Genomic DNA, 17195 nt, shown 5'->3' with positions numbered 1-17195 from the left:
TACTGGAAAGTATAATTGATTGTGTTAACACTGTAAACTTGACAGTTTTTTAACCCGCACCGCCTAGTGGTTAAAGCACGTTATTGCATTTTTTTGTTGAATATGTTATATTTGATAAAAAAATAAAAATATTAAGAGTAGCCTAGATACAAAATAGGGGGAAAGTAGAAGATCAATGATAGAAATATAGAATAGAAAATATCAAGAAGATACTGTAGTGATCTCTACAATAAAACAGCTAGTGGAGGACGTCCAAAGATATTAATAGGAGGATGTGCAAAACAGACAAACTAAGGCTTTATTCAAACATTAAAGAATACTTTAAGTTAAGGTCTTCTTTTGAATAAGAAAAAAGCTTTGGGGGTATCTAGAGATAAATATTAAGCATGACAAAGTACTTAACTTCTACTATATTGCATAGTTTATTTTGGCACTTAACAATCACCTTCCCTGAATTTTACTCAGGTGTAACTAAAGTCTGATTTAAGGGTTGTTTATATTTCACATCATTAATCAGAATCTGCAAAGTAACTCAAATAAATGTAGTAGAGTAAAAATACCAGGTTAACCTCTGAATTGTAGTGGAGTAGAATTACAAAGTAACAATAAATTGCAGCAGTAACAAAAACATTTGCCAACTTGGGATCAATAAACAGGGGGACCGGGACTCGGACTGGACCCGTTCGAGTCCAGTTTTGGATAGTCTGCCATAGTTTCATTCCATTTCAAAGAGCTGTTTGACCCTCGGCGTAACCTTGGCGCACTGCCACTCCAACATCCAATCAGAGAGCTTGAGGACTAATCACGGGGTTTGTCAAGCAAACCGGATGTTGTAGTCCCAAACGATAGCTGAGGATTGTGGGTAGTGTAGTGTCTTCGGCCATCCTAAACTCAGAAAAAACTATTTGTTTCTCCGAGTTGAAGGGGAAAAACACAAAAGCATTGTACACAATTTAAACCAATCAATGTTGTGTAATTAACAAGGATAAACTGATGTTTTTTTAGTGGATGAGTACTGCAGATATCACTGCAAAATCATTGTACAGTGAGGGGAATACGGTTTTATTATGAAAACTTTGAGACCGGAAATACTGTTTTCACCCCGTGAGGGTTGACGCCAACTTTACATGGACGCTGCCGTCAATAGAAATGATTAGGGGGAAAGACGTAGTATATACACGTTCTCCTAGACGAGACGTAAAATCATCTTCGTAATATCAATCAAACTATAGATCACACATCCACTGGACGTGGATTCTAAAAGTACAATATACACTTCTCCCTAGAAATCAAATAAAAAACATTTTAATGGCCAAACTAAACTAAATTGTTGTTTCTTACACGACCACTAGAGGTGCTAAACGTGACTATAGGTCGTAATAAGCTGCTGAACCATCAACCTATTTGGTCGTTTTTTGGAGGACAGGCTGTTATTGGACTTCCCATTCACTCATATGTGGTACAATACTTTTCCTTATAGATATCAATAAAAAAAAATGCTATCATAATATTGTTTAAATATAAAATTAAATGAACTTTGATGGAGCTTTCCGTGTCTGCCACTCCTTCTGTACAGACACTCTGGATGTAGCAAAGATGTGCAGTGTAGCCTTTCTCTGCCTCCTTGTGAGGATTTCTTCCTCTGTTTCATCCGATTTGCTCGTGATATTTGTCCAGCTGGATGCTCAATAGTAGGGCTGCACGATTTGCGATATTTGTTTGTAAGCGACCCAACGGAAGTTTATTGTAAAATGAGGCCATATCTCCGGCTAGGAAGGTCGCATTAACATGCTCCCGTCTCTAGCACCCCCAAAGCCCGAGCTACGAGTGAAAGAACTAAACTTACATGAAACCTCCGTTGGGTTGCTTTAAAGTCAAGCTTGAGTTTCAGATTCACCCTGTAATAGATGTAAAACATGTGATGGAGCATTACTAACCTGACTCAGATGATTTGTTTCACCAAACCATCTAGGAAAGCTCCATTGGAAGCCATTGGATCAATCTGTCTATCACCTTCTATCATGGGCCACTTCTGATTGGTTAACAATGGCTGGTACATGTGGAGCACAGCACTTCTGATTGGTGTGGATGACTGACACACAAGAAAACAAAAAAAAAAAGTTAAAAAAATCGCAGGCTTCGCGATTGGATAATCGCGTCATTACAAATCGATTAATCGTTCAGCCCTACTCAATAGCTGCACTACTGTCTTCTCTATTGTAGCCAGAGCCAGCTTCATCTAGCTGAACAGATGTATGTGAATTTAATGAGACTGTAAGCAGAGTGAGAGAGTTGAGAGCATGTGTTGATTTGCAAGGTGAATGAAGGGTAAAATACTGGCTATATACATAATGTACTGTATATAAGCCTTGGTAACAATGGGGAGATGATAAATAAGAGCAACTAAAGCAGATGACCCCTGGAAAAATAAATAGATGTGTTTCAGTTCAGTTGTTGCTACTACATCAGGGGTGTCCAAACTACGCCATTTTGAATCGGCCCTCAGCAAATTAAAAAAGTATAATGAAATATGGCCCACAAATGAAACTTGTGCTTTTCTTATATTGTACTTCTTAAATATATGTAAACATATATTACACAGTAGTATTCATGTGTTGATAAGCCCACACCCAGGAGCTCCAACAAGCCGTTTAGGACAGAGAGTGAATACACATACTATACAGAGATGCTGCATGAGAAACCAATGTGAGTTTGGAAAATTGCACAATATAAAACTATTCTAGTATACCTCAACAATGGAATTCTGATCAGTAGAAATGGCCATGACATGGGACCTTTAACTTACGAGGCAATATACCTCACCTGTATAAGTGGCCCAGCCCTTCTTATATGTTTCTGTATGTGGCCCTCGGTGAAAAAGGTTTGGACACCCCTGCGCTACATAAATACACAACAGCAGGCCAGTATTGTTTATTCAATGTCATTTGAAATTATTTCTTCAGCTGCTACCTTCACAGACTCCAACAAATTTTAAAACAATAGTGTGAGACAAAATGATTAGTATTAGCCAGCAGACGTGTTCTTTGGTTTGAATTTGTACATTTTACGACATTAATGTTTCAATTTCTCTCATGTAGCTTTGAATACTTACTGTATGAAGGCAACAATCGTTAAACTATTCTATGTTAAGACTGAAGTTCCCATAATGCCTAAATGTAGGTCCCGCATTGTTAATATAGAGATGCCCATCGTTTCGAATAAATAATTTAACAGAAAAACAGCTGCTGTTGATACGAATCAATCTATCCGAGAACTAATTAAACGATTTAACATTCTGTATTAAAAAATGTAGACTGAACCTCTATTGGGTTTTTTGGACTTACAAAACAAGACATTTGAAGACTTGGACTTTGAGAAGCTGTGACATTTTTCTACTTTTTCTGACCACTTTTTGACTGGACAATTAATTGATTGAACCATAAAATAATCTTCAGATTCATCAAATTGAAATAGTCATTTGTTGAAGGCACGCATTACGACTCCCGGCTTGGCAACGCTGGCCTGACAGTTACAATATTACAATATGATGGAAAAAACCTCACACACACGGTGTTAGGACTCATGGTTACAAGCCTAAACATTACGACTGGGCATTTATTAAATATATCAAAAATCCTATTCTACCTCTCACACAGGAAGATGAATTCTTAATAACAGAAATCAATAGTAGATTAAAGTCTTTGTGCCACGACTGAATTCAATTATTGTTGTATGTGCTTCGGGTAAATAGAGGAAAGTGTGTGGAGAAAGACCGAGGCCATGTTGTGTAGAGTATGATCATGTTTTGAGATATTGAATAAGTGTCATGGCTACATCTGCTTGCCTTGTGGCCGATGCTCAACAACCTCACTGTCAGGATGACTTTTGCACATCTCTTATTGATTTGATATCAGTGATGGATCCGCGAGATGTGTTGGTGTCATAAAAACAGTTGTAGAACATTGGACACACACACACACACAAACACACACGCACACGCACACGCACAGCTCAAAGGCAAATATTGGGCTCAGAGATTTGAAGTTTGTTGTTCTGTTTTCACTAGAACACAATTAGGTTAACAGCATGACCGAGTGTTGAAGAATGTGTGCAGATCTGTGGATGTGCATATATTTGTGCGCCTGTATCTCACTGTAGGAACAGCAGAGAGATGAGTGAGTGTTTGAAGGTTTGCACGTTTGAATGCATTTGTGTTTGCTTATATTGCGTGTGTGTGTGCGTGCAGGAAATTAGCAGGTTGGGGGGCATCAAAGCTGAAGTTAATTACAGGCCTTGAAGGCTGTATCTAAGTAATGACTGATAAATGCTGAGGGAACACACACACACACACACACACACACACACACACACACACACACACACACACACACACACACACACACACACACACACACACACACACACACACACACACACACACACACACACACACACCATCAGATTCTTCTTTGGTGTGTCAAAACCGGAGAAATACCCATCAAAGTGTGTTTTGTATGTGTGTGTGTCTATGTGTGTGTGTTTGATGTGTTATCTGTCCGACCAACAGAGACTGTGTCGTCTTTCTTATACCTCAATCTTTCTCTTGAACTTCCTCACAGTTACAATGCACATACGTATGTACCTGTCACTGTGTTGGGAGAAATTTACACATTCATAATTTATGCGAAATGCCAGTATAAACAACTTTTATCTAAAATGTGAAAATGATCTTGGATTTCAGTTTTTCCTTTTGAGCCTCAGCCTACTGCTTGACGAGAAACGCCGGCCATTTTTTTTGGAGGATTGCAGCCAGTGTTCTTTTATTCCTCATGTAAGATAATTTGCCTTTAACAAAGCACGTGCCCTGCTTATAATCTTTAGCAACAACTTTGGCCCCTTTTCTATTTTCTTTGTGTTCCACCAGCAAATCTAGCAAGAAAACACAGGCATACTCTACTATAAACTATATTAATTGCATATTATATATAATATAAATGACCTAAAAACTGTTGACCATAACAACAGTCCCATAGAACCCAACTGGCATGTGAGATCATCAGACAGATGGGCAGAACAGGACTGACATGGTTAGAGATAAATATATAGAGATGTATCTGTCTGATAAACGGAGCTCTGTCAAAAAGACTTTAGGGACACCCAACTGACATCAAAGATAATGTTACATTGCATTTTCGAATTAATTGGCAATGTAGAATAATTTCAATACTGCTTTCCTTTGCATTTGTACATCTTGAAATGTTGAGGAATATAAAATAAAATCAATTTTTTATTGGATGTGTTCCTCTATTATCTCTCCTCACCCCCTTCTCGCTTTGTGAGTCTGTCAGAATCTCTAACAGTTGTTTATTTGATGACCTCTGGCGATTTAAATCCTGCTGAGATCCCTGTGTGTGTGTGTGTGTGTGTGTGTGTGTGTGTGTGTGTGTGTGTGTGTGTGAGATGAAGTCTTTATATTTGACACCAATCTCTCACTCACTGTCTCTTTGGACCACACAACAAAAACAAAACATCTTAAACTTTTTTCTTATTTATAGCGGGAAACTTTTGATTGAAGGTTGGATAAACACATTTCCAAAGGGTCTTCATTATTTCAAAGAACATAAGAAATATTGACAGGCTGTTGACTCTAGAGTTTTGTTCTAATTTCAGCTGGATGTTACTGCCTGCTACAGGGAAACTGCACTTGTACAAAAAGTACAAAACAAAGCAACAATAGATTTTAGGTGTTGGAGTCTGAGATGATGTCACAGCCATTTCTTCCAGTGTAAACCCAAAACTGATCCAAGTGTGTAAATAGCAGTGAAGTATTAAACGTGTGGACAATGTTGGCTCATGCATTTTGTGTTTGTTCTTCTCGATTGTTGGTTTATTCCTATTGCAAGCCAATGTACCAACTGAACAGATGTTACTGAAATAGATCTAGACCAGTGCTTCTCAAAGGGTGGTCCGTGAGCGCCCCCTAGTGGTCCGTGAGTATATTGGCAACATTTCACATTTTAAATAAATAAATAAATTTAAGTATTCCGCACTCTCGTGGGAATATCTCCGCAATGGAGCGAGCTTAAGTTTCACTTTCAATTGCATGATATAGCCCAGCGCAACACCTACGTCACACATGTTGCCACTTGTTTGTACCATTTTCAGGTGGTCCGTGAGTGTTTTTTTATTGGTTAAGTGGTCCTTGGTATGAAAAAGTTTGAGAAACACTGATCTAGATAATATAAATGTGAATACAAACATAAAAGGGTGAAGATGTAAGGTCATATACACTAAGAAGAAAATGTATTTAATGAGATACAGATAATTCAATCTGTAACGTCTTCGGTTTGAAACGTTTGCTTAATAAATTGACATGTTTTAGCCTAACAGCCCACAGAGAGCGCTTATTTGATCATAAATAAAATACAAATCTAAAATCTGATTCACTTTTTGAGTTGACCCACCTTTTGGGAGCTCTTCACTGTTTTTAAATACTTGTGCGCATACATTCCACATAACTTTGTATACCTACATTGCATTGTGTTTCAATACAGTTCTTTTCCCAGTTCTCTTTATCTTCAGGAACATGCTGTATGTCTCCTCATGATTGCATTCACTTTTCAGGCATTTTATCTTTTGCTTATGCATGCATACACCCGCTTCCCTCCTTGTTCTTGCTTGCAAAACACACACACACACACACACACACACACACACACACACACACACACACACACACACACACACACACACACACACACACACACACACACACACACACAGACCCACTGATAAGAGTGTAGTGGTATATGAAGCATACAGATTACTACTTTAGATGCAGTTAGACGAGCCGACAGTAAGTGGAGCTGCAGCAGATGAGAGGAGGAGGTTGAAATGGTTCAAAAGGCGAGTCAGCCCTCCTCCTTGTTCCCTCTTCCCCGATTTATCCTCCCATCTGCTACTTCTGACATCTATGTCTTCCTCCCTTCTTCTTCCATTTTCCTTCCTTCTCTGTTCATTCTCCTTATTTTTCCTCACTCCTCTCTCCAACCTTCGTGTTTAGATTCACATTTGGTCCCGCCTGCCTCTCTCCCCCAGCCTCATTCCTAATGTAGATTATTTTGCTTGCATCTGCTTCTCTCCGCCTCCTCCTCCTCTTGGTTCTCCTTCTCCCTCCTGCTGTTAGATACCCAGGTGTCTCAAAGCATCTTGATGTCGGAAAATAAACACACACACACACACACACACACACACACACACACACACACACACACACACACACACACACACACACACACACAGCTGTATATCTTTTGCAAGCCAAGTGATTTGCTGTACAAACCTCTCGTGTGTAAATACTCAGTATTCATCAAGTAAAACCCCTGCATGGGTTGTTTTTAACCGTCCTTGTGAAGACCAGATGTTTTGTGAACTACTTTAATGTCGGCATTCACGAGGATGGATAGTATTTTTTTACTTAAAAGCAACATCATTAGAGACATTGTAATTTTCCAAGAAGTGCAGAACCTTCAGTGTTGATCTGTGTGAGGGTTTGATCCGAGGAGATTTTTGATTAAAGCGAAAAGCTCCCTGTGGACTGCATTATTCCCCTGATCTAAGACGGTGCATCTGTTGCTTGTAAACACTCATGTCTAAAACCTAAAGGGAAAACGTGCAACGTAATTTAAGCCCTTTGTGAATATGAATAGTTTTCTGAAAAGACGTCCGAGACAAAGTTATTAACATTTGATTGCTGTCTTTCATTGAACTCATTTGGTCAAGATTTGAATCGCTGATGTCCTTGACCAATCCAGATGAGGTCCTTCCCTTCATTTAAATATTGATGAGAAAGAAAATGTCATTATTGGTTCAGATGGCAATCCTGGAGTTCTCTGACATTTCCTTGGATCCTATGGTGTCGTGTAGTGCTTGTATTTCTGAGTTGAATTTTTGTATGATTTTTTGTTTTGCATTTCAATCAACGTGGCAAGATTGGTACAGCCATGCTCCTTTTATCTCAGAACTAAAGAAAAGGTCAGATCTACTGTTTGATTCTAGGACTCCAAGTTATTAAGTCCTCTATTGCAGCCTACTCAGATTATGAATCCTCTTTTCAACTTGCATAATTCAGTCAAAATCTAATTATGTTTTTGACTTTTAATGCTTTTATTTGCGTGTTCATATTTGTCCAGTTTATTCTATTTACCAGTAGTAGTAGTAGTAGTAGTAGTAGTAGTAGTAGTAGTAGACGATAGGATTGGAGAATAGCTCTTCAATACTTTAACGATATAACCATTATATCCTTGTTTATGTCCCATCCGTAGAAGAAACAATATCTTCAATCAAAGTACAGCCCCGAACTATGGAAAATCGTGCCATATACACCTGTTTGCTATGAAGCGAACTGTTATTTCTTCCCTCTGATTCTGTATTTTTTGTTGCTCAGAAAACATTTGTTTTCAAAGGTAGATGTTCCCCTGAGGCGGTAATTGTGTGCACATGTACTCTTATCATCAGGATAATAAAGCAATAAGGAGCCTCTCTCATACGAGTCCCCTCAGGTGTCGATGAATCATCCTCTAAACAATCATTAACAGCACAGCAAGGATTCCAGGATGGCTGTGGACGGCGCTGCACAGCTGGCACGCACGCACGCACACACACACACACACACACACACACACACACACACACACACACACGCACGCTCAACCACACACACAGCTCCACATGCCAGTCACTCATTTAAACTAAGCTCACGTGTTGATGTGTAGCTGTGCTTTGGGAGTCTGCAGCGTACTGAGCGTCTCAGTGCTGTTTTAGTCTGGACTATCAGAGAGTAGACACAACTCTAGATGGCAGTAGTGTCCCTTCAGGAAGCTCGTTTGTTGAATTATAATTCTTGCATTGTCTCACATTTTACACAGAAATGTTGGCAAAGAGAGAGTCTGTGCTGGAATTTGCTTTGCTGCATGAGGATTTCGCAGGAGTTGGATCTTTCCCATAAAAAGATCTCAAGCAGCCCAGGCACAGGTTTCTGTGTGGATTGCCTTTGAAACAAGAAGTTACCATTTTGAAGCATCAGGAATGCTGCAGTTGATTTATGTTGATATTTATCAGTAATTCACCATACATATACTCGCACACCATTACCTGTCACGTGGGAGTGAGTTGTACCACGCTGCGTTGGCCACTCAGCCTGGAAATGAGAAAATCCACTCAGGCACGACCGGACAGCCCAGAAAAGAGGACCCCACTAATTATTAACATACACAAGCGCACACACACATGAACACGGAGCTAGATCTCTCTCTCAGCATCCAATACTCGCGGGAAATTAATTACCATGCTACACACACAAACACACACACACACACACACACACACACACACACACACACACCCCCCCCCCCCCCCATCAGAGACATGCTGAGGTAGGCCTAATTAGGTGTCTGATAGCATAGATTTAACACATTTGACCATAAATACACACATGTGAGTGCACACACATCTCTGCTCCTGCATTTCAATGTGACAAAACAGCATCTTTCAGTCACTTCCTCTGCTGTCTGGGGACAGTTTTTTTGTTTTTGTCTTCCTGATTTCCTGTCTGCTCAAGTACTTTATCTTTGAAACAAATCTACTTTCCAGAAGTTGATCGTGACTGCATGTTTGACATTTTGAAAAACTTCAGAATTGGCTAATTTGCAAGGTCAAAAAAACATACAGCTGTTGTTTTGAGAAGGAAAACAAAAACAAAATTGACACTGACTTAGGGCTGCTCCATTAATCATATTTTAATCCTTTAATTGCAACGATTACAAAAACAACGTAATCGAAATAAAACGTTTTTTTTTTTCTTATTACTTTTTTTTTTTCTTTTTCTTTTGGTTTTTCAGTTGAATTATACTTAAAGTTCGGGGCAATCAACTGTTAAAACATACTGTTCAAAGCATTTTACTCCAATAAATTGATGTTTTAAAAGTAAATGGATAATCGTTTTTAATAATCTTGATATCAATTATTGACCCAAATAATTGAGATTATGATTTTTGCCATAATCGAGCAGCCCTATGCTGACTGTATACACACTATTGGACATAATATACCCACAGAAGGAATTGTATAATTTGATTGTTTCATATAACAGGGACTTGCCTTGCTGCTCTAAAACTATTGTTTATAAACTACACTGAAGCCCTTTTTAGTAGATCATCATGTTAAAGCAACCAGTTATTTATACAAAATAAAAGTAAAAGGATTTATGTTCTTTGCAATAACTGATGATACAGTATGTTGAATCTAAGAGCTCCCTGCCTTTTGTCTCTAAGAAAATAAAAGCTTCTCCATGTTACATTAAATTAAATTAAATTTCAAAGAAAGGAAAGAATAAGTGTCCTCGTCATGTCCAGAGAAATAGTTAATGATTCTGATAAAGGCTACACATATCGGTTATAGTCATTGCCTATGAATGTGTGGGTTATTTCGTCAATAAAATGTTAAACAATTTAGAAAAATGTCCATGTCATTCTCCTAGAACCCAAGGTGACATGTGGGTGATTGCTTAATTTGTCCAATCAAAATCAAAAGATATTACATAAAAAAGTATCTAATTTCTTACATTGGAGAAGCTGGGACCCTCAAAGGTACACTTAGGTATAAGACTTAAATGATGTATTGATACTCTAAACTGTTTTTGAAAGAGGTGAAGGAGGGCATAAAAGAAAAAAAGATCGAATGACAGAAAAAGGACACATTTAAGAGAGTTTGACATGGAGAAGAGGAGGGGCTGCAGAGAGAAAGAGTATGTGTCTATTTTTTAATTCATGTTGTGCATGTTCTTAATGAAAGCCGTCTAATATTATTCATGAGTTTTTCTTCTGGACCTGCAGACCCACTATGGACCTGCCATCTAGAAGACCATCACTGCACACAACATCTGACACAGGGAGAAAAGGGGCAGGACTAAAGAGAGAGGGAAAGAGAGGCAAGGAGAATCTTGCACTCTGTACATTCCCTAAGATATTGAAGTGACTTGTTATTTTGTATATATTGATTGTTGTGTTTTATCTTAATGTGTGCATATGTATAAATGTTGATTGTAGAAGTTATACATTTTTGTATATTTTGTATTCGGGATTGTTGGAAACCTTATTTTGATCCCTCAGTCTGTACAAACACACAGACAAATTGACATGAGAGTTGACTTTGAGAAAACATGGCCAAAGATGAGACGGTTATGCTTAATGCTAGAAATCATAACCTTGATATGAAAATCAGTATTCCTATTGAACAAAATATGGTTCTGTTGCACACAGTAATATGACGAAGGCTATATGGAGGACTGTATGTCTTGACGTCTTTTGCGGTTTATTTTGATCCGTCTTGCGCTGTTGTTTTTGTCCACATCTATATTTGGGTGGCATCAGTGTACGTCTCATAGGGTATGCATTTACTGTACAGTATGTAGCAGCGTATGTTCTGAACTCTGGTTGGCTATCGCCTGGGGGCCTAAACAGAGTCATCTCCATGTATTTGAATCCAGAAGTAATGTGTGTGAAATGCACTGAATGTGTGTGGGTGTTTGCTTACTTCAGGATTAAGGAAGACAGGAAGACACAGTCAGTTAGAAGAACATTTGGCTGAAATGTTGGACTACAAGATATAACACAAATTGTGTTTTTGTTTTGGTGGTTGCTTCGGTTGCGTTGGAGCAATAGTTTGAGAGTTTAGATGGTCTGGAAATCCCGTTGATATATTTTGCCAATAATCCACATAAGTGTGTCACAATTATACGTTGCCGCTTGCAAGGACAGAAGTGCAAACATATTTTTTTTCATGAGTGTCATACAACCCTTCCTGACAAGAAATATTCAATTATTTTTCGCCAAGATATAACCTTTGCGGTCCTTCTGGAATACCTGAATCATCTAATCGATATCTATACAGCCGCGTGTGTGTGTGTGTTTTTTGAGTGGATACCTTGGAAATGCTGAGAGCTTATCAGCCTGGAGGCAGTCACCATAACAACAGTTGCTGTGGTGCAACTGTGCATTAATGTGGTTTGGTAACTATGTGTAACAGTATTGGAGCCGGTGTCTCTCTCCTCTCAGTGTATCCATATTTTATTTCAATAAGCAATGACAGTGGTATAGATGTACATATTTGTGATGTATTACATTTCCTGGTAACTGAATTGGAGAAACGATACAAATTAAATTACCATATGGGATGTCAGATCTTTTAGCTGATCCAGTAAATGAGGTACCCTGCAAATGAAGTTTCCTCATCACAGTGATGCAGAAGTCCTGTTAACTCGATATTGCCGTAAAACTGTCCAGCTCAAAGATTTGCAACCTCGCCTATACGGGACTGTGGTAGATTCCCCATTTTAATAAGCGTGGCAAAATCTAATTTCTATCATCTTGTGGCAGAAATCATCACTTTGCACGTCCCAATCAGTCAGAAACCTTTTGTAAATTATATAAATGTATATAATATTTATAACAAGCCAGCATTTCTTTGTTAACCTACTGTATGCCTTTTTTTCTCCAATTTCTTTTTTAATTAATAACTTTTTGATAAAACTGAAAACTTGTTCTCTTTCTAATAATAAAAAAAAGGAAATAAATATTGATTTAACATTTATACGCAAAATAATGATCAACTAAATCCTAACTTATATATGATTCTTCATGATTTTAAACACTGTAACCAAGGGATTTCCGGTACCACTTTACAATAAGACTACCCGAATAAAGGATTAATAAAGGGTTTATAATTAGGTTATGAATTAGTTTACACTTTATTAATCATTTAAGAACCATTTATAAACCAGTTCTAACATAGTTTTCATACATCAACACAGGCTCACTATTTGGCAAGATGACTAAGCCTTATATTGGCTACCTAGCTTACTTCGTCATCTTCATCAGCCAGCATCCTTGGTATCTGTTGTTCACTGAGTTGATTGATCCCCCCCTTCCATCTTGATGTTTCTTGGCATCTCTTTATGGCCATTTATTTACGAGTTACTAACATTTATAACTACCAAATGGGAGCCTTGTTGTAAAGTGTAAAACACATTCCCATTTATTAATGAGTTTCTACCATTTCTAACAAGGCTTAGCAGTACAGATAAATGTGGGCTCACTATTTGGCAAACAACCGGTCACAGTTGCCCTGTTTATCTCATGTCTTTATAAAAGCTTATTAATGATTTATAAAGTGTTCACAACCTAATTAATAAATGAATTACAACCTGTTTGTAAACCCTCTATAAGGGTAGTCTTATTGTAAAGCGGTACCGGATTTCCTTTATTGAATGTAGTTTCCTTTTCTGTGTACCATTCAAATCATTTTGTTTGAATGATTTGTTGTTTCTATCACCTTACATGTACATGTGTTTCAGCACGGATCCCCACAGACATGGTAATGCACGTTAAAGTCATTACAGTAGTTGAGAGGATTTTAGCTGTTTGATATAATTAATTATATTCTGTCGTGACCGTTATTTTGGTTGATGTTAACCTTGGAATAACTCTTTAAGACATTTTGACAGGTATAAAGCATTGTAGAGAAGCTATGGAAATCTACTAAACGACATAAACGTGAACACAGTAGAGCTCTTTCCACATGAGATTGCTTCCTGGGAGCAACATTTCCCACTGAGTTAAGCTGCAGGGAACACGTACAGAAAGTATAGCCTTCCTGTCTGTGTCAGTGTAAGATGGATGGACTTCCTGCAGCTGGCAGATCGTGATGTGACCCGCCGACTCGTAGTGTCTGAGTTATGTTCTCGGTTCATCTGTGAAGCTGCACAGAACCTGTCGTGTTCACGTCTGGTCTGCTTCTATCTGTTGTTATTGCTTTGAGTCCCATTCTTCAGGCATGTGTTTCTTATAACCGTGGGTGGCTCTCCTGTTTCTGGAGGGTCTCAACGTGACAAGAATAGCTGTGTTTTCCTGTACCTCCGTCTCAAGGTGAGACTATAAATTAACAATTAGGTTTCAGGCTGGAAAGGTCATTGCAAATAAGGCACAGGGGCATAACAACAGGAGGGTAAGAACAGGTAATGGAGGAGGGAGAGGAAAGCTGTAAATCACAGAAACTAAAAGGGTGAGACGGAGAGGACAGTGTGTGGAAACTCGTTGAAGCCTGTGAGGGCCACGAGCCAAATACAACAGTCCAGTCTGGTGCCTTAGTGATAAACCATCATATGAAACACTTAACTTCTGACGCTAACATTAACAGGCAACAGCCTTCTGTCAGAAATGCGCTGTTTGAGTGTGTGTGTTCATAATATATGTCTGATATGCCTTTAAGCTTCTTAAAATGTCATTTATAAGTATGTCCAATCTAAACAAATGTCACATATTCAGCACGATAAGCCCTATGCTAATGTCTTTACATCCATCATCGCATGTTCTCCATTACCTAATTGTGTAAGCTCATAACACCATCCATTGTCAGATTTAATTACGAATATTATATCATTTTCTCTCTCTTATCATATGATAAACCTCACAGAGGGACTTCTTGCTGGTTGTGAGCTAATGCCAAACAAGCCCGGGGCTCCTCTGATACCCCTGACTCAACTATGCTTATAATCTAATGTTGTAATGACATTAGCAATGCAGAGAAATCCTTCACACACCCAAAATTGAATGCAAAGTGCCAAGCATTCTGGTTTGCCACTCTTTGGTTCTTGTAAATCTGAATTGCAGTGACATAGAATGAGCATGTTTAACAAAGTTGTGATACCGAGCATTCTTCAGGCTTTGCCTCTCGAAAGCACTGATTATCAAGCAGTACGGAAACCCAAGGCCGAACAATGTGTTGATACAGAGATAAGGTCCAAGGTTATCGCCTTGAAAACTTCATTTGTGTAGCATCGTCCTTGTCAAGTGGTCTCTGGCCCACCCAATGAAATCGCCACATCCCTGATTTGATTTCTGTGTGTGAAATGTTTTTGAATTTTTCTGCCAGTCTTTTGTCATATAAATGTTATTACTATTAATGGTATAGAAGAAGTGCAGGAAGTAACTGTGTCTTAAGCCAAAATGTTTTTTTCAAGTACGTTTTAAGCCTCAAGTTTCTTCTGTTTGCAACTAGGGGTGTCTGCATATAAGTGTTTATGCAAAACAAATGTTTATCTATCGTTAACTCATTTTCTCTCTTAGCTATGATCTCTTTTTCATTTTTGTGTTATCTTCTGGATACATTTCTGTTTTTATTTTTATTTTTTATTCTTTATTTATTTGGGGTCACATTATAGTACAAGTACAGTTTTTCAAATCATATATTTTTAGAGACCCGAAAGTGACAAATGAAATGGCAGACAAAATTAGTCAAAATAAAATAAAAACGAAAAAGTACACAGGGTTTTTTGAAATAGCAAATGTCTACACATGTACATATGCATACATATCAACATACATATATACATTCAATACACATACATGTGACCATACATACATATCTATACATATACATTCAATCGGTGTATAGAAACACAGTCAAACACTGCGTGAAGCAGACAGACACTGCTATGCTCCGGCTTGTTATCAGACTGACAGGCAAACTGGAGTGGACAACAGTGTCACTGAGAAACACAGCAGACCTTGGAGGCAGGAAACACAAACACACACACACACACACACACACACACACACACACACACACACACACACACACACACACACACACACACACACACACACACACACACACACACACACACACACACACACACACACACACACACACACACACACACACACACACACACACACACACACACACACACACACACAAGCAGACATTAACACACACAGCAAACACACACATGCGCACACATGAAGTGCTGTGATACTAACCGGCTGTGACAGTGAGGAGAATGTACCTAATGTATTGCTCTTAGTCAATCTAAAAGAAGATGGGTAGGTAGATAAACTAGATAATGGATGCACACAGTCAACTTAATAAAGTAAATAGAAAGGATAAGACAAGGTTACATGGAAAAGGTCAAGACCATGACAGAATGCTTGAGACAATATGTTTGGTCGTGTAGCGGCTTAAATATCTCCCAAACTGTCGAATACAAACTCATATAAAGATTGACATCAGTCATTCAAGAAATATAAAGTGCTGGATCCATTTAACATTTTAATTCACTAATGAATTCAGTTGTTTAACATGTTCTACCTTTGGCCTTGAGAGTTTTTGATATCAGTGATTCAGCTTTTGTGTCTTTGTGGAGACGCTGTTGACAATCTGCAGAATGAATTAATATGTTCTCTTTCACTCTGTCTAGACAGGAGACCTTGTTGCGGTGCTCCCAGTGCAAGATGGCTCGCTACTGCAACACCACTTGCCAGGTATAGTGTGTGTGTATTATGTTGCGCGTATCAAAGTGTGTTTGTGTATGCTCCATTTGATGAAATGCTCTTCTTCTGCAGAAACAAGCATGGCTTGGCCATAAGAGAGAGTGTAAATGTCTGAAGAGCCTTCTACCCAGAATTCCCACTGACTCAGTCCGTCTCGCTGCAAGAATCATCTTTGGCTTGGTATGTTTCCAGAGCTTTATCCTGTTCAAGACAGATACAATTTGTGTTGTATTCATATCTTTCCTTTTGTCAGTAGTGGTGGGCTGTCTATTGATGTTTTCTTTTTAAATCAGGATAGTCATGTTTAAACTTCCAAGCTCAATATTGCTGCACAATGTCAGGAAAATGTGCGATATGTAATAGAGTTGTAAAATATAGCAGTCACAATATTGCTTTGGATACACAAACATATATTAGAGTGTAGTCAATGCTGTTGCTTTTTAAAAAACTGCTTCAACTGTGCTTCTAAAATACAACAAATTACAATAATTAAGAACCAGTAATGACATTATTTCCAAATGTTTTTTGAACAAATTAAACAACAATATGTTTCTAGTAGCTCATAATATGTAACAAAGATGAAAAACTATAGTAACATGCTGATGCCCTTTTTCTTTTTAGTTAAATCCATCTCAGAGCAGGAGTGAGGAGCTCTTCACTTTGGAGGACCATGAATCACGTAAGTCTTTCCTTCCTGTGGGAATATGTGTCTGTTTTGCACAAGTTTGATGCCTGTGCAGAAACCTGCAAGCTCTCTGCAGACATGTTGGCAACTGAAAGAGTTGAGTGTGTTTCTGTGTCTGGCAG

The 17195-nt window shown here is 38.3% G+C and overlaps 1 protein-coding gene across 1 annotated transcript in view; it reads left to right on the top strand.

The window, feature by feature from the left end:
* smyd3 (SET and MYND domain containing 3) overlaps positions 1-17195 on the top strand; it is a 70145-nt gene that overhangs the window by 5407 nt on the left and 47543 nt on the right. Inside the window, exons 2-4 of the mRNA XM_079666506.1 lie at positions 16316-16379; positions 16461-16568; positions 17010-17067. Of these exons, the coding sequence (XP_079522632.1) occupies positions 16316-16379; positions 16461-16568; positions 17010-17067 (230 nt within the window). The remainder of the gene's footprint in view (positions 1-16315; positions 16380-16460; positions 16569-17009; positions 17068-17195) is intronic.

The sequence above is a fragment of the Notothenia rossii genome, assembly GCF_949606895.1.
Source record: "Notothenia rossii genome assembly, chromosome: 2".
Lineage (NCBI taxonomy): Eukaryota > Metazoa > Chordata > Actinopteri > Perciformes > Nototheniidae > Notothenia > Notothenia rossii.
The sequence above is the reverse complement of the archived record's forward strand: the minus strand, read 5'-3'. Positions and strand labels throughout refer to the sequence as shown.